The 21,034-nt window shown below is 42.2% G+C and overlaps 6 protein-coding genes across 6 annotated transcripts; 3 read left to right on the top strand and 3 right to left on the bottom strand.

Annotated features, from left to right (window-relative positions):
* Window positions 1–715: 715 nt before the first annotated feature.
* On the bottom strand, window positions 716–1,464 carry GCK72_011826 (uncharacterized protein; the record flags this gene model as incomplete). The annotated part of the gene is made up of 3 exons (XM_053728700.1): window positions 716–877; window positions 924–1,321; window positions 1,437–1,464. The coding sequence occupies 3 exons, from the start codon at window positions 1,462–1,464 to the stop codon at window positions 716–718; spliced, it is 588 nt and encodes a 195-aa protein (XP_053588277.1).
* Window positions 1,465–2,294: 830 nt separating this feature from the next.
* Window positions 2,295–4,310, top strand: GCK72_011825 (uncharacterized protein; the record flags this gene model as incomplete). Its single annotated transcript, XM_053728699.1, has 5 exons — window positions 2,295–2,374; window positions 2,575–2,619; window positions 3,221–3,353; window positions 3,423–3,555; window positions 4,015–4,310. The coding sequence occupies 5 exons, from the start codon at window positions 2,295–2,297 to the stop codon at window positions 4,308–4,310; spliced, it is 687 nt and encodes a 228-aa protein (XP_053588276.1).
* A 170-nt stretch (window positions 4,311–4,480) lies between these two features.
* On the top strand, window positions 4,481–6,135 carry GCK72_011824 (uncharacterized protein; the record flags this gene model as incomplete). The annotated part of the gene is made up of 3 exons (XM_053728698.1): window positions 4,481–4,493; window positions 5,795–5,881; window positions 5,933–6,135. The coding sequence occupies 3 exons, from the start codon at window positions 4,481–4,483 to the stop codon at window positions 6,133–6,135; spliced, it is 303 nt and encodes a 100-aa protein (XP_053588275.1).
* Window positions 6,136–18,448: 12,313 nt separating this feature from the next.
* GCK72_011823 (uncharacterized protein) lies at window positions 18,449–19,853 on the top strand (the record flags this gene model as incomplete). Its single annotated transcript, XM_053728697.1, has 3 exons — window positions 18,449–18,654; window positions 19,023–19,152; window positions 19,608–19,853. The coding sequence occupies 3 exons, from the start codon at window positions 18,449–18,451 to the stop codon at window positions 19,851–19,853; spliced, it is 582 nt and encodes a 193-aa protein (XP_053588274.1).
* GCK72_011822 (uncharacterized protein) lies at window positions 19,003–20,066 on the bottom strand (the record flags this gene model as incomplete). Its single annotated transcript, XM_053728696.1, has 3 exons — window positions 19,003–19,185; window positions 19,515–19,844; window positions 19,929–20,066. 3 exons carry the CDS (start codon window positions 20,064–20,066, stop codon window positions 19,003–19,005), a joined length of 651 nt encoding a protein of 216 aa, XP_053588273.1.
* Window positions 20,067–20,072: 6 nt separating this feature from the next.
* On the bottom strand, window positions 20,073–20,858 carry GCK72_011821 (uncharacterized protein; the record flags this gene model as incomplete). Its single annotated transcript, XM_053728695.1, has 5 exons — window positions 20,073–20,154; window positions 20,203–20,261; window positions 20,332–20,439; window positions 20,646–20,739; window positions 20,785–20,858. 5 exons carry the CDS (start codon window positions 20,856–20,858, stop codon window positions 20,073–20,075), a joined length of 417 nt encoding a protein of 138 aa, XP_053588272.1.
* Between the last annotated feature and the right edge of the window lie 176 nt (window positions 20,859–21,034).

Genomic DNA, 21,034 nt, shown 5'->3' with positions numbered 1-21,034 from the left:
TTGAAATTTCATGCGAAACTAAAAATTTCGGAAATTTCGAAATTCGGAACATTTTGGAACCAATTTTTCTTTTTTCGAAAAAATACTAGTAGTAGGAATTTATACCAAGCAATCTTTTCCACCGACGGTGATAGCGGTGGCTTTCGGAAGGGCGGTCCACTCTTCAGTGAGGTACTCATTACATCTCGTCGCCGCCTTCTTCGTTTGACTCATTGCACAATCAACCACAATCTGTCTATCCCAAATTATCTGTTTTTTTAATATTTAAAGAAAAATATTTGTTACTTCTTTGTTTCGGCCGTTTCCCACTGGACAAAATAAGATATATGTAGAGTTTTCTGGAGTAATGGGCACGGCCTCATCAGCAGTGGACCCTCTCCAGTCATCGAAAAGTTTAAATCTAACTTAATATTTTGTGTTTTTTAATAACATTTCTTTTTCAGTAACAACGGAAATAATCCCATTGTTCAGGATTTCGGTTTCCATGTTCCTCTGTCTCATCGATCACTCCTGTCACCAGATATTTTGTGGTTTCTTCGATCTGACAATCGAAAACTAAAAAGTAATAAACAATGTGATTTCTAGTGAAAGTTCTACAGTTTCTACACGAATGTGATTTAAAATGGGCAAGTCAGGGGGGTCTACTTTTATTCAGATCTATTCTATATGGTTGACAAGTAAAGGATAGGTTAATATAGAAAGCGTTGGATTAGAATCAGCGATTGAAAAACGACGGGTAACTGATATCCGCTTGGAAATGTGTGAATGAATCTCCAGATTTCAGACTTGCATTCCGCTTGATAATGTTTTTACACATTTCGCCTATGTCGAGATTAGTTGCTTCAGTAATGGAGAGAGTAGAATCAGAAGGAACAATCTGAATTTCAATCATTATCATTGATCTATTCATCATGGTAACTCACCTTCTTTGCAATACTCTGTCTCTTTGCAAGAGATGAGGCTTCTTCGACCTTCTTTCCAAGAAGATCATTGACTTTCCACGACACAGTCATTGAGTTGACAACATTGGGATTGTTGAAGATGGGCGCTCCGTAGATAGTCTGCTCCGAAACGAGCTCCTCAATAGCTTCTCCCATTGTGTGCGTGTTAATCAGCACTGAATACTCGTTCCTGCATTTATCACTTGATTGCACGTGCTTGTTGAGCTGTTCGATGTAAGAGGACGTATTCTTCAAATCTCGGAGAATGTTGTTGACACATACTTGGACTCCAGTTCTCACAACAACTGAATCGTCTTCTTCTGGTGCACGAGTTTCAAGAGTGCCCGGCATAATCGGAGCAATATTACGAGCGTGGAGATCTGCAAAAGATTGATTGATATTTGGAAATTTCTGAGCGAATATTCTGTCAGTTTTTATCAACTTGCTGTTCTAGGAACCAACTGCCTGAACAGCACGTTCTTCTCCAAACCTTACCTTTTTCAGTTATTCCAGCGTCGGCCATTTTCCAGAAGAAAATTTATTGAAAATGAATGAAAATGATCTAATCCACGACAAATGAACTTTGAAACTTGTGTTTGACACGTGTTCTAATTTACGTGTTTCGGGATTCTTCGATTTATGCTCAACAATCGACAATCCAAACTGAAATTACTTCTTTTTCCTCATTTCACCTATCATTTCCTGCAAATACAAGCAAATTTTTTCAATGAGTGCTCTCAAATAACAATATATTCATACAAAAACCAGTACATGTCATTGAAACAATTTTTATTATTAAATTTAAAAGAATTAAAAAAAAAATCAATTTAATTCCATTTCTTCTTCGCTTCTTCACCTTTTTCCTTTCGTCTCGTTGTCCATTTATTCTGAAAATTGAATATTTCATTGATTTACAGTCTTTTTGGTGGAAAATTTTTTCAAAATCGCGAATTTTCTACTATTTTTCGATTAATTTTCGTTCCTGGTCTTTTTTGAGCATTTTTCGCTTGAAATTAGTTATAAATTATATATAAATCGAAAGAGAATTCATTTTTCTAATATATTTAACACTTTTCAGATCGAAATTTCATTAAAAACCTATCAAAATAAGCTTTTCCCGACGCCGCGACAACGATTTCTCAAATTTTTGCTCTGATTCCAATGAAAGAATTCATTTCCTTCTTCTCTCACGCCGACGTGTGTCATCACAGAATTAGAAATTCCGAAAATCGCTGGCGTGACCTCATAAAAAATTAATTTGACCTTCGAGAGAAAATCGATAATCAATCAGAAGGTATTCTTCGATTATCTCTTCTCGTGGATCCTTCTCTCTTCCATTCACTCGAATAGAAAATGATAGTCGGTGCCGCTCCAGTCGTCGCCACTCCAATGGTTCAACCGGTTATGGTGGCACAACCAGTGGTGCAACAACCGTGAGTTTTGATACCGTAAGATACCGTAAGATAGTCTAAGGTACCGTAAGTTACCGTAAGATACCATCAGATAGCCTAAGCTAGCTTCTTATCCAAGTGCGATCTACCGTTTTCTTCTCTCCCGTAGAGCGCGCTTTCTGACCTATAAGATTCTCATCAGAGCGCACTTTCCCTCATCTCCTGACACATCGTGTTTTCAGACCCACCACAGTCGTCGTTTCGAATAACGGACAAAAGAATGATGAGTGAGTTTCCCCCCATATGACATCATCGAGACTATCCAACTATACTTCCAGTTGCTGCTGTTGCTGTTGCATGTGCTAACTTCATTTGACCACTCATTTTCCGCCTATCATCATCATCCCCCACGACACCAAACATTCGAAATTCGCAACTCTTCTCATCGAACTTCTCGGCACCGACCGTCTTTATAATCTTTTTTGAAAAATTGAAATGGGATTTCATCGATGGTTTATGAAATTTTCATTTTTTGAACATTTTTTAATTTGTTTTATACAAAGGAAGTTTTGCAGACGCAAATGCGCTCTATTGATAAGTTTTGAAATTTCATGCGAAACTAAAAATTTCGAAATTCGGAACTTTTTGGAACCGATTTTTTCTTTTTCGAAAAAATACTAGTAGTAGGAACATTCGGAATGTATACCAAGCAATCTTTTCCACCGACGGTGATAGCGGCGGCCTTCGGAAGGGCGGTCCACTCTTCAGTGAGGTACTCATTACATCTCGTCGCCGCCTTCTTCGTTTGACTCATCGCACAATCAACCACTTTGAAGCGTTCCTGAATTGTTAATTGGTTTCCTTATTAGGCTCCACGCTCACTTACAGCTACACGAGAGTATTCCTACTGACAAGCGATACGAACGGTGGCGAACTCGCGTTGAAGCGGCAGCGGCTCTTCTGGAACGAACTTCTGGGCGATTGGAGCATTGTCCTCAGCGTACAATGGGAGCTGAAAGAGGTTTTGGATGAGAAATAAGACGAAGCGTTTAAATTTTTGGAAAATTGTGTATGATAATAATGATAACAGACAAAGGATAAAAACGAACAAGGTTACGAGCGGGATCTTCTGCCGACGGGCGAACGAGAACGACTGCCTCCACGACGGAATCTGCTTGGACCCAATGGTGCATTGTTGGCACCAGAACCACGTCCTCCCATTGGTGAGCGACGACCTCCTGCCATTGGTGAACGTCTGCGGAATGTTGGTGGACTTCTTCCTCTGAAATTATCACTAACAGAAGTTAATATCCTTTTCGTTCTGTTTATTTCTTACCCTCCGCCACGTCGAATCGGCGATTTTCTGTCTCTCGGTGGTGGAGAAGCTCGTCTTCTGAAAGGAAACACACGACGTTGTCCTGGAACATACGCACGACCACCAATCGTCATCTCTACTTGGATCACTTGACCATCGACTTGACCACCATCCATATACTTGATAGACTTCTCTGCGTCTTCTACACTCTCGTAGTCAATGTATCCGATTCCACGATGGAGATGCTGATGATTACGATCCACTGGCAAGTCTACTTTGGTGATCGCTCCGTAAATCGAGAAAATCTCTTCAAGATGTGCACGGAGAACATTTCTGCTTAGATTCTTGATAACGACACGCTTGATAGGACTAGCGGATCTCGCTGGAGCCGGGCTGGCTCTTCTCGGTGACGAGCGTCTCCTCGGACCACTTCTGCTTCGATCACGACGAGGTGGCGATGGAGATGGACGACCTCCACCGCGATCCTCACGAGCTCCGCATGGTGGAGAGCCGACACGGCGGATTGGAGATCGAGAACGCCCGCCGCGAACCCGACCGTTTTCACGACGACCTGGAGAGCGGGAACGTGAACGTGATGACGAGGACGAGCTTGAAGAGAGGGAGCCTGATGAGCTGTTTCTGAAATCGTTAGAAAAATTGTGAAAATGAAAAGCAAATCAATAAAATGGCTCCGGGACATTTCGCCACTAGACGTTTCGCCACCGGACGTTTCGCCACCAGACATTTCGCCACCGGACGTTTCGCCACCAAAAAATGGAGAATTTCCGAAGCTTTATAGGGAAAAAAGCACATCACTTTAATTAGCATAATCAATGCGTACTAGTGGTATGTTTTTTTCCCTATAAAACTTCGGAAATTCGAAAATTCTCCATTTTTTGGTGGCGAAACGTCTGGTGGCGAAATGTCTGGTGGCGAAATGTCCGGTGGCGAAATGTCTGGTGGCGAAACGTCCGGTGGCGAAACGTCTAGTGGCGAAATGTCCCGGAGCCAATAAAATTACCCCGAAGAATCTTGAACTGCTAGAGGAACTACTCGACGAAGAACGTCCTCTCTTCTTGCTATCCTCCGACTTTTCGACCATTCTGTAAGAAAAACGTTTAAATGAGAATACAGAATAATAAAATTAAAGTTAAAAGAGTAAAAGAATACATTTTTTGCAAAGAAAATACACATTTTCTACTACTCCTACTAGTCTAAGCGATTTTATGTGATTTTCAACGAAAATTGAAGAGTTTGAGAGCAATTTAATTTACAATTTGATAGTTTTCAACTATACAACACATAATTTGAACAAGACAACACTGAAATATACAAGAAATCTATATAATAGAAGATGTATTCGAAGAGACGCGGGTGAAATGAGTGAGTTAAACCATACTTGCAACGGGCCGGGCCGGGCCGGGCCGGGCCGGGCCGATTTGAGAATTTTCACCGGCCCGGCCCGGCCCGGCCCGGCCCGGCCCGGCCCGGCCTGGCCCGGCCCGGCCCGGTCGGCCCGGGTCACAGTACAAAAAAAATTTGAATTTTTTTGAAAATTTTTTGATTTTTTCGCAAAAAAGTCGAATTTTCGACTATGTTTTTACATATCGATAAAACTCGAGTGTACATAGGATTTTTGACTATTTTTGATGAAAATTTCAAAAAATTTCGAAAAATTTTGTGAAAAAATTGTGCTCATTTTTTGACTCCGGGCCGACCGGGCCGGGCCGGGCCGGCAACTTTCTCTACCGGCCCGGCCCGGCCGATATTTTGCAAGTCTGAGTTAAACAGCACACGATGCGGGATAGCGGAGTGTCGTTGTCAAATTCGTATTACCTTTAAAGGCCTTTTATTCCACCAGCTGGCCAGCGTCTCTTCGGAAACTTCTTTTATTTTATAGATTTCTTAAGCTTCTTGTATATTTCAGTGTTGTCTTGTTCAAATTATGTGTTGTATAGTTGAAAACTATCAAAAATTATAAATTAAATTCTTTTAAACTCTTCAATTTTCGTTGAAAATCACATAAAATCGCTTAGACTAGTAGGAGTAGTAGAAAATGTGTATTTTCTTTGCAAAAAATGTATTCTTTTACTCTTTTAACTTAAATTTTATTATTCTGTATTCTCATTTAAACGTTTTTCTTACAGAATGGTCGAAAAGTCGGAGGCAAGCAAGAAGAGAGGACGTTCTTCGTCGAGTAGTTCCTCTAGCAGTTCAGGATCATCTTCTTCGGGGTAATTTTATTGATTTGCTTTTCATTTTCATAATTTTTCTAACGATTTCAGAAGCAGCTCATCAGGCTCCCGCTCTTCAAGCTCGTCCTCGTCATCACGCTCACGTTCTCGCTCTCCACGTCGTCGTGAAAATGGTCGGGTTCGCGGCGGGCGTTCTCGATCTCCAATCCGCCGTGGATGAGTGGTATAATGTGAAAGCTGATAGAAAAATAATGGCATTGTTTCTGTTATTCACGTGGCAAGTCTTCCGATAAATTCGAGTGGAAAAGTGGATGAGAATGAATTGAGAAGAATTAGTAATAATCACTTCACGAAAGACACCTCCAGTATAATTCAGACATTTCTGAAAAAGAGACTGGGAATCGATCTGGAAAACGTTTTGGGTCAGAGCTTCGTGTCAATAGGAGTCAATTCATTGATAGCGGCAGAGTTATCTATATCATTTGGAGAAATTCAAGAAGTTGCAAAGAGAGAAATTTTGAATGATAAAATAACAATTCGAAGCTTTTTGAATAAGTTTGAATCAGAAAAGTTGAAAGAATTGAATCATGAAGAATCGGAAATAATCACAGTCAAAGTCTTAAAAAGACGACAACCGAGAATGAATTGGATTTCTGTAAATGCATTGATGGGGATTTCCAGTGTTGAAGTGATCTACAGTTACCTGAAAATCTCTATTTTGTAATTTTTGCAGCGTCGATCTAGTATTTGCGCTTCTCATTCTGGAATTATTGTTGCAATCAATTCACTGACTGATGACTGTTTATGAAGAACTAACTGTGGGGTTCGATTTGATTGTAAACCGATTTCAGTGAAGAATTTTATAGTTATTGGTCATTTTCAAATGATTTGTAATCCCTTGACGATCATGACATTAAGACATTATTCCGAACCACGCCCATTAAAATATTTATTTTTCAGGTTCCAAGAAAAATGGACTATATTTTCTGAGGCTGATTCTGGTGAACTTTTCAAAACCCAAAATTACGAAGAAGATTGTGTAATACGATCATAATGTGCTTAGGATGGAAAACTAATTTACTATACAACAGAAAACGGTTACTTTTACGCAATCGATTCTGAGGTAGAATAACTGAAAGTTGAAGTAAAAAATACGTTGAATTGGGCCAGTAATTTCATCTGATGAATCTATAATTGTGACGACAACTTCTGGTTGTTTGACTAGAATTCTTGTAAAATATGATAGCCAGAAACACCCAGTATTCAATATTCTGCTTTCCAAACGGTTTGAGCCAATATTCTCCTCTTTTTTCAAAGAGAAAAATGCTGTTTTTTGCTTCTGAAGTCAGGGAAGGGCATCACTGATGAGACCAAACCTTCCCTGAAGCTTTACTATTCTTGAGTCTCGTCTGATGTCATGGTCGAAACGAGCAAATTTTCTCTCCTTTTTCTCTTTCCTAATTAATCTCATTTTTTCTTGCAGAAGGCAAATTGATACGTTTGAATGACGAGTAGAGTAACGTGTCGACCAAATTTTCGATGATTTTTGAATCGAAAATTGATAGATCACAGTCGATAGGTGGTCGAGTCGATGACTAGAAAATGAATCGCGACTCGACGATAAACAAAAAGTCATGATTATCGCCTCAAAATTATCGATGACTATCGACGATCATGATCACTGGTGATTATCGATAATTTATCGACCGGCGATTATCGATAGTCGGTCGACGATTATCGATAATCGTCGATCGTCGCGGCGATCGGCGATTATCGACGATTATCGACGATTATCGACGATAATGAGCAAAAATAAAAGACTCCGGAAACGGTTTTAAATGGCTCAAACTGGTCAAAAATGGTGTTTTGATAGATTTCTGAAGCTACTCTATCAATTTACACCAAGAAAAACATTTTTAAACAAAATTATTTTTTTCACTTTTTTTGAAAAATTTGAAAAAAAAATTTTCTTTCATTTTTAATTTTTTTTTTGATGGAATCAATAGAGGACTCTTACAAGACTATCAAAACACCATTTTTGACCAGTTTGAGCCATTTAAAACCGTTTCCGGAGTCTTTTATTTTTGCTCATTATCGTCGATAATCGTCGATAATCGTCGATAATCGCCGATCGCCGCGACGGTCGACGATTATCGATAATCGTCGACCGACTATCGATAATCGCCGGTCGATAAATTATCGATAATCACCAGTGATCATGATCGTCGATAGTCATCGATAATTTCCAGATGATAATCATGACTTTTTGTTAATCGTCGAGTCTCGATTCATTTTCTGGCCATCGACTAAACTAAAGTTCGATCAAATCGACATGATTTTCTCGATTATCGTCGACTCTATCGATGATCATAGCGATCGACACGTTACTCTAATGACGAGTCACAATCTGAAGAATCTCGGAAAAAAATCTGAAATAAATGTATTATCGGAATAAAAAAGTTCCGACATTTTTTACCGACGCGCAAGAGTCGCGGTACTGGTAGATCAGAAACGCCCACTCATCATAAACATTTCTTCTGCAAAATCAGGGCACGGTTTCATTGAATTCGCGGGTGAAGTTTTGTTTAAAAATACCACTTTTTAAATAAAATTTGACCTATTTCCTTTAAAATTTGATCTTTTTTCCTCAAACTTCATGGTGGAAATGAAATTTTAAGGGAAATAGGTCAAATTTTTTTTAAAAAGTGGTATTTTTAAACAAAACTTCACCCGCGAATTCAATGAAACCGTGCCCTGATTTTGCAGAAGAAATGTTTATGATGAGTGGGCGTTTCTGATCTACCAGTACCGCGACTCTTGCGCGTCGGTAAAAAATGTCGGAACTTTTTTATTCCGATAATAGAGTCTCTTGAAAAATTCTATGTTTGCACCGGAAATGACTTTAAATGCATATATCTGGCAAGGGAAAGACCCTGAGTGATACGCGAAATTCTCAACGATGTTTTCATTAAAGATGGGCGATTCACAAACATTTTTCTTTTTTTTTTCAAAACTTTTAGGTCGAGTAGCTTTGAGACATTGTACCTTTGTTCATTTTCAACGATTTTATAAAATTCAAAGTGTTATGGTGAAGTTGTAGGCTACAAAAAAGCTAATTGGATCAATTTACCAAAACTGAAACCTGGAATGATACGAGTCAGAACGAGAAACTGAGTGGTGTTATATTGAAGTTTTTTTTTTGAAAACATTTTCAAATTTGCTTAAGTAAGACTATGATATACATCATGCAAATTAGATGAATATATATAACATATGTGGTCTGAACCCTAACCCGAAAACTTGAACCCGCAGTTCAGATGCCTGAATCCCTTTAAAATATAGATCAACCACTGGAATACGAAATTCCCAAGATTCGAAAGTAACGGAATACAAAATCTTCTGAAGACTAAAAAGTAGGCACATAAACAAAACGAAACGGAAAATAATAGAAGGGTTAAGAGAGATGAAATCAGGTATTAACCTAGATGAACGAGAGAACAGAGCGAATTGAGGATACCCCTCTGTCGGAAAAGAATAAAAAGCACGAGAAAAGAGGAATTGTGTGAATCTTGGAATAAGAATACGGTAGCAGCTTTATTAATAACCAAGGGTCCGTTATCCGATTCGTATTACTTCATTTTATTAACACAGCATATGTATAGACGAGCACAGATTTCAATGATTTATTTCATTTTCGGAAAAGAGAGAGTGAGCATTCAGATATATCGGGGAGAAATTCACCAATCTTGTTGACAGGAACCGTACAAGAGAGTAGACACTGATATGCAATGAAGGACTGATCCTCAAAAATTCGAAGTCTCGAGTGGAATAAAATTATGCTCTACATGTATTGCGTCAACTCTTCAATAGATTTAAAAGAGGTTCTTATCAGTATAGCTCAGTTGCAGTATTGTACTCGTGCGAGTTCGGTCATGAGTTCGGGACCCACAGAGCACTTACCGAAATTTATCTCTCTTTTCCAAATGATATAATTTTTTGCTTGATTTACAAGTGAGTTTTCTCCGAAAAACTCATGAAAGTGAATAAGAACAACTTTTTTAAAAACGTGACCTCTGAACTGATACAATCCACATAACCTTTGAAACGTGGCGAAAAATGGAGCATCTTGATAAGAGAATATACAAAAGATGCAGAGAATTCAAAACATTTCCAAACGGCAAGTGGAAAAATGTCAGTTCTACGTAGAATGGACTTTACGTGTTCGTTAACGTTGGTAGCGATTTCTACGTATTTTTTGCGTAAAGTTCCGTATTCAATTGTTATATCGGAATCTATTCGTACCATTGATCGTCGGCAAGAAAATAAGATGACCGACGAAGGACAAGTACCCGCCACTGGGTCATTTTCAATGGAGCTAATGAGACAGTTCAAGGACGAATTTCTGGAGATGATCGCTCCGGAGCTGCTCGCAATGAGAAAAGGAGAGGAGAAGGTTCCGGAATTGTCGCAAAAAGGCCTTCAGAAACAAGCGGAAATAAACGTACAAGTCATCAATATGCTGAATAACGGTGCGGCGGATCTGGGGAAAGCTGTGGAGGAGGTCGTCGATCTGCTGAAAAGAAGAAACCAAGAGTTGCTGCTGTTGGACAAGGACCCTTCGGCTCTGAAGAATGTGGAAAAGTTGAGGGCAATCGCGGCGGTCACGAGTTCGGAAGGAAGCAATGCAGGCGATGCGAAATTGATGGCGTTAGCCCAGATAATGTCTCAAGGAGGAGATAATCGGAACCAAAGAAGTGGGGCAAGAAGACAGTGGTTTCCAGCAGCGGGCTTCGGAGGAAGGCAATCCGGAGTCCGCAATTTCTCAGCCTATTCGCAGAGAGGAGGCCATGGAGGTGAAAGGGCATTTGGGACAAAAAGACAGTTCAATGGAAGCTCGACTTCTGGAGACTTTCCGAAACGTTCTCAAATCCAATGCTTCAGTTGCGGCGAAATTGGACACTATAGTACCCAGTGCGGTCGAAGCAGGTAAGGTATACCCCAACAGGCTTTCGGAGCATATACAGTTTTGGTGTGAGTTAACAGGAGAACGTTGGATTTTAGAGGTAATAAAGAACGGTTACGAAATTCCCTTAGATAAACATTTTCCTCTTCCCGCACCCGAGGGAATGAGGAAGATGGCCAAGAATAATATGAATTTTGTAATTACAGAAATCAATAAACTACGAGAGACGGGTGTCGTGTCGGTGGCGGAGAGCCCGATGGTCGTTAGCCCGCTTCAGGTGGCTAGAAATGGTGAGAAATTGAGACTAATCTTGGATCTTTCCAAACTTAATAAAGGGTTATCGCCTGCCAGGTTCAGGCAAGAGGACTGGAAAACGGTCTGGCCGTTTTTGAGTGAAGCATGTTATGCAGCTACTTTTGATTTTCGTAGTGGGTATCACCATGTTAAGATTTCCGAAGCGTCTTCAAATTTGCTCGCTTTTTCGCTTTCGGATCCCCCATCCTCTCCGTTTCTGAAGTTCAACGCGCTCCCATTTGGTCTCTCTACAGCTCCCTGGTTATTCACAAAAATTTTTAGACCCTTAGTCGGAAGGTGGAGAGCAGCGGGAATAAATATATTTCTTTATCTGGATGATGGCTTGATTTTAGCCAAAACCAGAGAGGAAGCGGAGCGGGCGGTGATAATGGTGAGAGAGGATTTGAAGGCGGCGGGAGTGTGTGTAGCAGAGGATAAGTCAAACTGGGAACCAAGCGCACAGTTTACTTGGCTGGGCATAAGAGGAGATTTGACGGAAAGAACGGTCAGATTGACTGAGAAAAGAGAGAATTCTCTCCGAGATCAGATCTCGTTGTTAAAAAGGAGCCGGGCTCCGTCGGTTCTGGACCGACAGAAAATGTGTGGTTATTTGTCATCATTGACGATCGTTGCAGGGCACGAAGCGATTGGTCGTCAGCGACAGATGGCTTCGGTGATAGCAGAGGAGACGGTTGGGCTCGAAAGAGCTGGATCGATAAGACGACAACTTAGTGAAGGTGAGATATCTGAATTGGATTTCTGGGAAGGAAAGCTGGAGAGCGGCGGCATGATAAGAGACATGGAAGAAGAGTTTGAGCCACAGTGGTTTTTATTCACCGACGCATCTGCAGAGGGACTCGGCGCAGTGTTGAAGAACGGGAGTGGACAAACAGTGATGAGAATGTCCGAACTAGGAGGAACAGGTTTCCAGAATGAGTCGAGCGCATTGAGAGAGTTGAGAGCAGTGCAAATGGCAGTAGAGAGAATGGCGTCGTGGAAAAGAGGAGCAGTTTTGATCCATACAGACAGCCAGGCAGCAGTCATCATTTTGAGAAAAGGCTCAATGAGAAGGACGCTACAGATCGTAGCTGAGAGAGTATGGGAGAGTTTGCGCAGTATCGGCCAGGCGAAATTTATCTGGATTCCCAGAGAACAGAATAAGGAAGCGGATGAGGCTAGCAGAGACTTCGATTATGACGACTGGGCAGTGCAAAATTGGGCGTTTGAGTGGGCGCAAAAAAGATGGGGTGAAGTCAAATGTGACTGGTTCGCAGACGAACAGAACACGAAAACAGAACTCTTCTTTTCCAGGCTGCCAGAACCGGGAACTCTTGGCGCAGACGTCTTCGAGCATGTTGACAAAGCTGGAGCTATCGGATTGGCTTGGTGGGTACCTCCTCCTGCTCTTATTCCACGCCTAATGCGGGTGGCACGGAAGCAGAAATTGAGAGGAATTTTAGCAACGCCCTTGTGGAAAGCACATCCCTCATATCAAGCGTTAGTAAATGAGCGGGGAAAGTTCATCCCGGAGATTAGAGATAGTAGAATATTCAAGGTTAATACTAAAATTATTTCGCCAGGTAGAGGCTCCCAGAGAGGAGAAAGAATGGCTTCAGAGTTTTGCAGATCCCCATTCATGCTCGCAATTATCGATTTTTCTTTTTAGCCCAATGGCTTTGCGTGTTCTACCAATTTCCGAAACACAAAACCAATAAAGTCTGTAATATCGAATATTGTTAATAATCAATTTTCCTATTTTTAGCCTAGGACCAAAGAAAACTAATTCTCTCGACCCGAATGGGGAGAGAGAATTATTTGTTTTCTTGGGAAGGGTAGTCTAGTACTATAGTACAAGTAGACGGTGAACGGTTTAAAGGCGCATAGACTTTTACGCGAAAAAGGTCCCGTCGCGACAGCCGCCCACGCTATGCGCGAGCAGGTCATCTTTTCCTCATTCTACGTGTTCGTCTCAGCGAGCGCGGTCGCGAGCGCGGTCGCGCGGAGCGCCGTTAACGAACACGTAGAATGAGGAAAAGATGACCTGCTCGCGCATAGCGTGGGCGGCTGTCGCGACGGGACCTTTTTCGCGTAAAAGTCTATGCGCCTTTAAACCGTTCACCGTCTACTTGTACTATAGTACTAGACTACCCTTCCCAAGAAAACAAATAATTCTCTCTCCCCATTCGGGTCGAGAGAATTAGTTTTCTTTGGTCCTAGGCTAAAAATAGGAAAATTGATTATTAACAATATTCGATATTACAGACTTTATTGGTTTTGTGTTTCGGAAATTGGTAGAACACGCAAAGCCATTGGGCTAAAAAGAAAAATCGATAATTGCGAGCATGAATGGGGATCTGCAAAACTCTGAAGCCATTCTTTCTCCTCTCTGGGAGCCTCTACCTGGCGAAATAATTTTAGTATTAACCTTGAATATTCTACTATCTCTAATCTCCGGGATGAACTTTCCCCGCTCATTTACTAACGCTTGATATGAGGGATGTGCTTTCCACAAGGGCGTTGCTAAAATTCCTCTCAATTTCTGCTTCCGTGCCACCCGCATTAGGCGTGGAATAAGAGCAGGAGGAGGTACCCACCAAGCCAATCCGATAGCTCCAGCTTTGTCAACATGCTCGAAGACGTCTGCGCCAAGAGTTCCCGGTTCTGGCAGCCTGGAAAAGAAGAGTTCTGTTTTCGTGTTCTGTTCGTCTGCGAACCAGTCACATTTGACTTCACCCCATCTTTTTTGCGCCCACTCAAACGCCCAATTTTGCACTGCCCAGTCGTCATAATCGAAGTCTCTGCTAGCCTCATCCGCTTCCTTATTCTGTTCTCTGGGAATCCAGATAAATTTCTGTCCATTCTACGTGTTCGTTAACGTTGGTAGCGATTTCTACGTATTTTTTGCGTAAAGTTTCGTAACAATCGTTATATTGGACTCTATTCGTAACATTTGTTGTCGACAAGAAAGTAAGATGACCGACGAAGGACAAGTACCCGCCACTGGGTCATTTTCAATGGAGCTAATGAGACAGTTCAAGGACGAATTTCTGGAGATGATCGCTCCGGAACTGCTCGCAATGAGAAAAGGGGACGAGAAGGTTCCGGAATTGTCGCAAAAAGGCCTTCAGAAACAGGCGGAAATAAATGTACAAGTCATCAATATGCTGAATAACGGTGCGGCGGATCTTGGGAAAGCTGTGGAGGAGGTCGTCGGTCTGCTGAAAAGAAGAAACCAAGAGCTGATGTTGCTGGATAAAGACCCCTCGGCTCTGAAGAATGTGGAGAAACTGCGAGCGATAGCGGCGGTCACGAGTGGAGAGGGAAGCAGTGCAGGGGACGCGCAGTTGATGGCACTGGCTCAGTTGATGGGTCAAGGAGACACCAGGAGTCAGAGAGGATCGGCGAGAAGACAGTGGTTTCCAGCAGCGGGCTTCGGAGGAAGGCAATCCGGAGTCCGCAATTTCTCAGCCTATTCGCAAAGAGGAGGTGAAAGAGCGTTCGGGACGAAAAGACCGTTCAGTGGAAGCTCGACTTCTGGAGACTTTCCGAAACGTTCTCAAATCCAATGCTTCAGTTGCGGCGAAATTGGACACTATAGTACCCAGTGCGGTCGAACCAGGTAAGGTATACCCCAACAGGCTTTCGGAGCATATACAGTTTTGGTGTGAGTTAACAGGAGAACGTTGGATTTTAGAGGTAATAAAGAACGGTTACGAAATTCCCTTAGATAAACATTTTCCTCTTCCCGCACCCGAGGGAATGAGGAAGATGGCCAAGAATAATATGAATTTTGTAATTACAGAAATCAATAAACTACGAGAGACGGGTGTCGTGTCGGTGGCGGAGAGCCCGATGGTCGTTAGCCCGCTTCAGGTGGCTAGAAATGGTGAGAAATTGAGGCTAATCTTGGATCTTTCCAAACTTAATAAAGGGTTATCGCCTGCCAGGTTCAGGCAAGAGGACTGGAAAACGGTCTGGCCGTTTTTGAGTGAAGCATGTTATGCAGCTACTTTTGATTTTCGTAGTGGGTACCACCATATTAAGATTTCGGAAGCGTCTTCAGATTTGCTCGCTTTTTCGCTTTCGGATCCCCCATCCTCTCCGTTTCTGAAATTCAACGCGCTCCCATTTGGTCTCTCTACAGCTCCCTGGTTATTCACAAAAATTTTTAGACCCCTAGTCGGAAGATGGAGAGCAGCGGGAATAAATATATTTCTTTATCTGGATGATGGCTTGATTTTAGCCAAAACCAGAGAGGAAGCGGAGCGAGCGGTGAGAATGGTGAGAGAGGATTTGAAGGCGGCGGGAGTGTGTGTAGCAGAAGATAAGTCAAACTGGGTACCAAGCGCACAGTTTACTTGGCTGGGCATAAGAGGAGACTTGTCAGAAAGAACGGTCAGATTGACTGGGAAAAGAGAGAATTCTCTCCGAGATCAGATCTCGTTGTTAAAAAGGAGCCGGGCTCCGTCGGTTCTGGACCGACAGAAAATGTGTGGTTATTTGTCATCATTGACTATCGTTGCAGGGCACGAAGCGATTGGTCGTCAGCGACAGATGGCGTCGGTGGTAGCAGAGGAGACGGACGGGCTCGAAAGAGCTGGATCGATAAGACGACAATTGAGTGAAGGTGAGATATCTGAGTTGGATTTCTGGAAAGAAAAGCTAGAGAGCGGCGGCATGATAAGAGGCATGGAAGAAGAGTTTGAACCACAGTGGTTTTTATTCACCGACGCATCTGCAGAGGGACTCGGCGCAGTGCTGAAGAACGGGAGTGGACAAACAGTGATGAGAATGTCCGAACTAGGAGGAACAGGTTTCCAGAATGAGTCGAGCGCACTGAGAGAGTTGAGGGCCGTGCTAATGGCAGTAGAAAGAATGGCGTCGTGGAAAAGAGGAGCAGTTTTGATCCATACAGACAGCCAAGCAGCAGTCATCATTTTGAGAAAAGGCTCAATGAAAAGGGCGCTGCAGAGTGTGGCTGAAAGAGTATGGGAGAGTTTGCGCAGTATTGGCCAGGCGAAATATATCTGGATTCCCAGAGAACAGAATAAGGAAGCGGATGAGGCTAGCAGAGACTTCGATTATGACGACTGGGCAGTGCAAAATTGGGCGTTTGAGTGGGCGCAAAAAAGATGGGGTGAAGTCAAATGTGACTGGTTCGCAGACGAACAGAACACGAAAACAGAGCTATTCTTTTCCAGACTGCCAGAACCAGGGACTCTTGGCGCAGACGTCTTCGAGAATGTTGACAAAGCTGGATCTATCGGATTGGCTTGGTGGGTACCTCCTCCTGTTCTTATTCCACGCCTAATGCGGGTGGCACGGCAGAAGAAATTGAGAGGAATTTTAGCAACGCCCTTGTGGAAAACACATCCCTCATATCAAGCGCTAGTCAACGAGCGGGGAGAGTTCATCCCGGAGATTAGAGATAGTAGAATATTCAAGGTTAATACTAAAATTATTTCGCCAGGTAGAGGCTCCCAGAGAGGAGAAAGAATGGCTTCAGAGTTTTGCAGATCCCCATTCATGCTCGCATTTATCGATTTTTCTTTTTAGCCCAATGGCTTTGCGTGTTCTACCAATTTTCGAAACACGAAACCCAATAAATTCTGTAATATCGAATAGTGTTAATAATCAATTTTCCTCTTTTTAGCCTAGGACCAAAGAAAACTAATTCTCTCGACCCGAATGGGGAGGGAGAATTATTTGTTTTCTTGGGAAGGGTAGTCTAGTGCTATAGTATGAGTAGACGAGCAACGGTTTAAAGGCGCAGAGACTTTTACGCGAAAAAGGTCCCGTCGCGACAGCCACCCACGCTATGCGCGGGCCGGTCATCTTTTCCTCATTCTACGTGTTCGTTAACGTCCCTCCCACCCGGACCCAACGAACACGAATAAGAGAGAGGGAGAGAAAAAGGGACAGGACAGTTCAAGAAGGCTGAAAAGGAATAATAAGTTTTTGCAGAAGGAGAGAAGTTGACGTTCGTCAAAAACATGCTCAACTCGCTCGGACCGGGAAATCTTGTGAAAGCAATCGAATTTCTGGCCAGGGCGGCTCTAGAGGGAAAAGCACCGTCGACAGCTCGGGACTACTTGAAAGAGAACGCCGCCAGAAGGAGATGGATACAAAATAACGGTCTTCCACTCAACGAGACATCCACTCTGATATACTTGGCATCCAGGTCGGAGTTGGTGGGCGGTGGTTCGCTGGCGAAAATCGTGGCAGCATTCAAGATGTCTAACACAGAAATGTCAAAAGTTGGACGTCAGCTGGCAGCGGATGTGATTCGAGCCACACGGAGGAAAGAAGTGCAGAAGAGACAACAACCGAAAGCAGTGTCGTGGAGTGAGCTGCAAGTCGTCGCTGGAACGAAGAGCAACGATGAGAAAGGTGAAAGAGATACACTGATTCTGTTGCTGTCTCATCAAGCGTTACTGAGAGCTGAGGAAGCCGCGAATCTGAAATGGTCGGACCTTACTCAAACCAACGGAATCTTGGAAATCCGAGTGAGAAAAGCAAAGAACGATCAGCAGGCACTCGGTCGAAGCACGTTCATTCCTTGTTCGGATGGTTCGGATTTGGACTGTCGCCTCAAGCGATGGAAAGTTTGCGAATCTCTACGATCGAGAAAGAGTGAGTATTTGTTTTCAAATTTGAATAATGGAGCTGGACTCTCAGCGAGCGCGATAAGCTCCATAGTTAAAAAGAAGCTGATGGAGTTCGGGATAGACGGGACTCACCACTCATTGAGACGAGGAGCCGCTAACGACTTGCAACGACTAGGATTTTCGAAGGAGGAGATCAAGGCGCGTGGGAGATGGCGATCTGATGCTGGCCTCGAAAGGTACTTGGTGGATACGCCGGAAGCGCAAGGAATATCGGCCGGAGCGGAGGAGAAGGAGGATGGACCACCGGTGCTAATACGTCAGCCAGAAGAAGGATGAGATCAGTCCATGTTGTCTAATTACCTAATTACCGTTCCGGTTACTCTACGTTATTTGTTTCTGTTTTATTAATTACCGTTCCCGTTACTCTACTTTAACTGTTTCTGTTTTACTAACCCTGTTCACCCAATTAAATCATGTAAATTCATTATCGATTATCGACTATCGATTAATCATAGAATCATATTCTGTATCATTTATAGCTACCAATTTTCGAAACACGAAACCTACCAATTTTCGAAACACGAAACCCAATAAATTCTGTAATATCGAATAGTGTTAATAATCAATTTTCCTCTTTTTAGCCTAGGACCAAAGAAAACTAATTCTCTCGACCCGAATGGGGAGGGAGAATATACAAAAGATGCAGAGAATTCAAAACATTTCCAAACGGCAAGTGGAAAAATGTCAGCACCCGTCACTGCTGAAGAAATATTGCGAACATTTCTGGAGAAGGAGAAGCAGAAAAAAAAAACGTTGGCCGTCATAACCGATTTGAAGAATCAAATCGAAAAACTGTCAAACCTTCAAATGGCCAATCATCAACCCCGTGATCCAGCAAATGAGCAGCTCCTGAAAGCTCTCGATGAATGGGTTTTGTATTCAGCATGGTAGGAAAACTAAAAACAGTTGACTGAAAATTCAAATATTTTTCAGATTTCTCCTCCAACCTCCAACCACGTTCGAAATTGAAGATGGACTCGAAGAGCACTAATATCCGAAAATCGGATATATTTTTTTCATGTAAATAAAGTTTACATTTGAACCGATCATCGGAGAAACAAGACGAGAAAGAGATCGGCATCTTTGAGGGGAAAATCTGGGGGGATGGGCAATGTCTTGTTTCAAATTGAGTCAGTTTAGTATGTGTTAAACAGGATAAGAGAAAGAAGTGTGGTAGAGTACAAGTAAATAGTTCAATGAAGGAGTTAATGGATGTTTGAGATTATTGGAAGATCTTATTGTTGCTGTTGTGCAGCTTGTTGAGCAATTGCTTGTTGAGCTGCATTAGCTCCTGGCGCTCCTTGGCCACCTGCATTGTTTCCCTTCTTTCTCCGACAGAACTTGCGATGGGTCTGCCAGTGACCTTGTTGGCATTCGACACTGCAGTAAGCGGTGTTCCAGCAGCAGTGGTAGATCGCCTGAAAACAGAATTTGTTTGACATTTCGAATAAATTGACATTTTGAGCCGACTTTCTAACACCGTCGAAATCGTTTGTAATTTCTTGATACTTTGCATTAAACATGGATAATTTCGGTGTGTTCTACAATTCCTAGCAATAAATCCGTCTTATGTATAGATAAACAGTGACAAAGCTTTCAAAATCGGCCTGGAATGTGATGTTTTTGATATTAGACGTAGTTACAAGGTGTCAAACAGAATTGTAAATAGGAAATGTATTATTCTATAAACTGAGCATTCAAATCTACTCAAATTTGGAAATTTCATCAGAGACAGTCGTTTACAAACCTCATTTTCACACGACCAGCACCATTGCTTCTTCTTCGCCGCAAGCAGCTCTCTCTTGTGTTTTTCGATCAATTTGGCACTCTCCATTTTCAGATTCTCTCGATGCTTATTATCCAAATCGATACGTGTCTGCTCGAGTTCCTCCTTGAACTGTTGCAAAAGATCCGCACGAATCTTTTGCTGATCTTGCATGAATTCCTGATGAAGTTTCTCGGTGAGCTCAACAAGACATTTCTCACGAGAAGTGTGATATTCGTTGAGCCAGTGACGTTGCAAATCGATAATCATTCGCTTCATTCCTTCGCTTACGTGTACGCCGTCCAAGTGGTACTGAAATAAGTGCAAATTGAACAACAAGCATCAATTAAATTTGGATATTTGAAAGAATTCCAAATAAAACTATATAAAACATACATTTCCATCATGATGACCCTGCTCGGCGAGCGACGAGTCGAGCTCCTTCTCGATTGGTGATAAGTTCATATCGGCTTGTTGCGGTGCCCCTTGCTGCTGATCCATCATCATTTCATCGTGACCAGGATTCTCGGCCATTATGAGTCACAACGTTTTTGAAAATTTGGCGTCTTTGAAAACTGTACTGAAGATAACGGTGACACGATCCGCCTTCGCTTCAATATACCTAAAAAAACTATGAATTCGTTGTGAAAAAGTGATTGTGCCAACTCACATTGTCTCATCCTCTCGATAGTTTATCACAGCCCTTTTGTGTCCTTCTTGTCCAGCCTCCTGGAATTCGAAATACTTCTCGAAGACCGATGCGAAACAGTATTCGCTTCAATGCCGACGCCTTCTGCACCAATTCTGACGTATTGTCAGGCAGAGCACTCAAATCGTATTCCAGCGTAACATTGAATCCAGATTCGGGTGTCGCGCGCATGTGTCCGCCGTAGATTTTTCGAAGTAACTGAAAATATGAAAGCGATTATTGGAATTTATGAGAAAATAAGTTGAGGGTTTTCAAGCTTTCCAGTATTTAGATTTCCAGAAAAACGAGTCTTATTTCCGCAAACGATTCTCTTTTTCGGTTCGAACGGTTAAACAGAGACAAAAATCAAGCGTTGAGAACTTCATTGCATTTCGAAATTCTTCTTTTCCTTTGAATTTTCTTACAATGATTCTTGTCTTCACACCATCCGGATTCGACATTTTATACAGAACACCGTCGAAATCGGCGAATGTGACGTTGACTGATTCTGGTTTCGCACTGAAATTTTTGTTTCGATTTTCAGCATATTAAATGCGGACTCACCCTTCTTTCGCATTTGCGAACTTCTGCTCGAGAAGCTCGATGATGATTCTGTTGTTCTGCTCCAAGATGATCATCTTTGAAGGGAAATGAAGTGGAAGATGACTGAAGATTTAGTAGTAAAAAGAAGGAATTCAGAGAGAGTAATTAAAAAGGTATTAGACGACAATTTTGAACGGAATAACACTGAGAAAACGATTCAAAAAGAGAAAGAAATGAATTTATCGAAAATATAGTAGAAATGGAGGTAACA

Source organism: Caenorhabditis remanei, chromosome III (assembly GCF_010183535.1).
Source record: "Caenorhabditis remanei strain PX506 chromosome III, whole genome shotgun sequence".
Classification (NCBI taxonomy): domain Eukaryota; kingdom Metazoa; phylum Nematoda; class Chromadorea; order Rhabditida; family Rhabditidae; genus Caenorhabditis; species Caenorhabditis remanei.
This window is presented reverse-complemented; position numbering and strand designations above follow the sequence as displayed.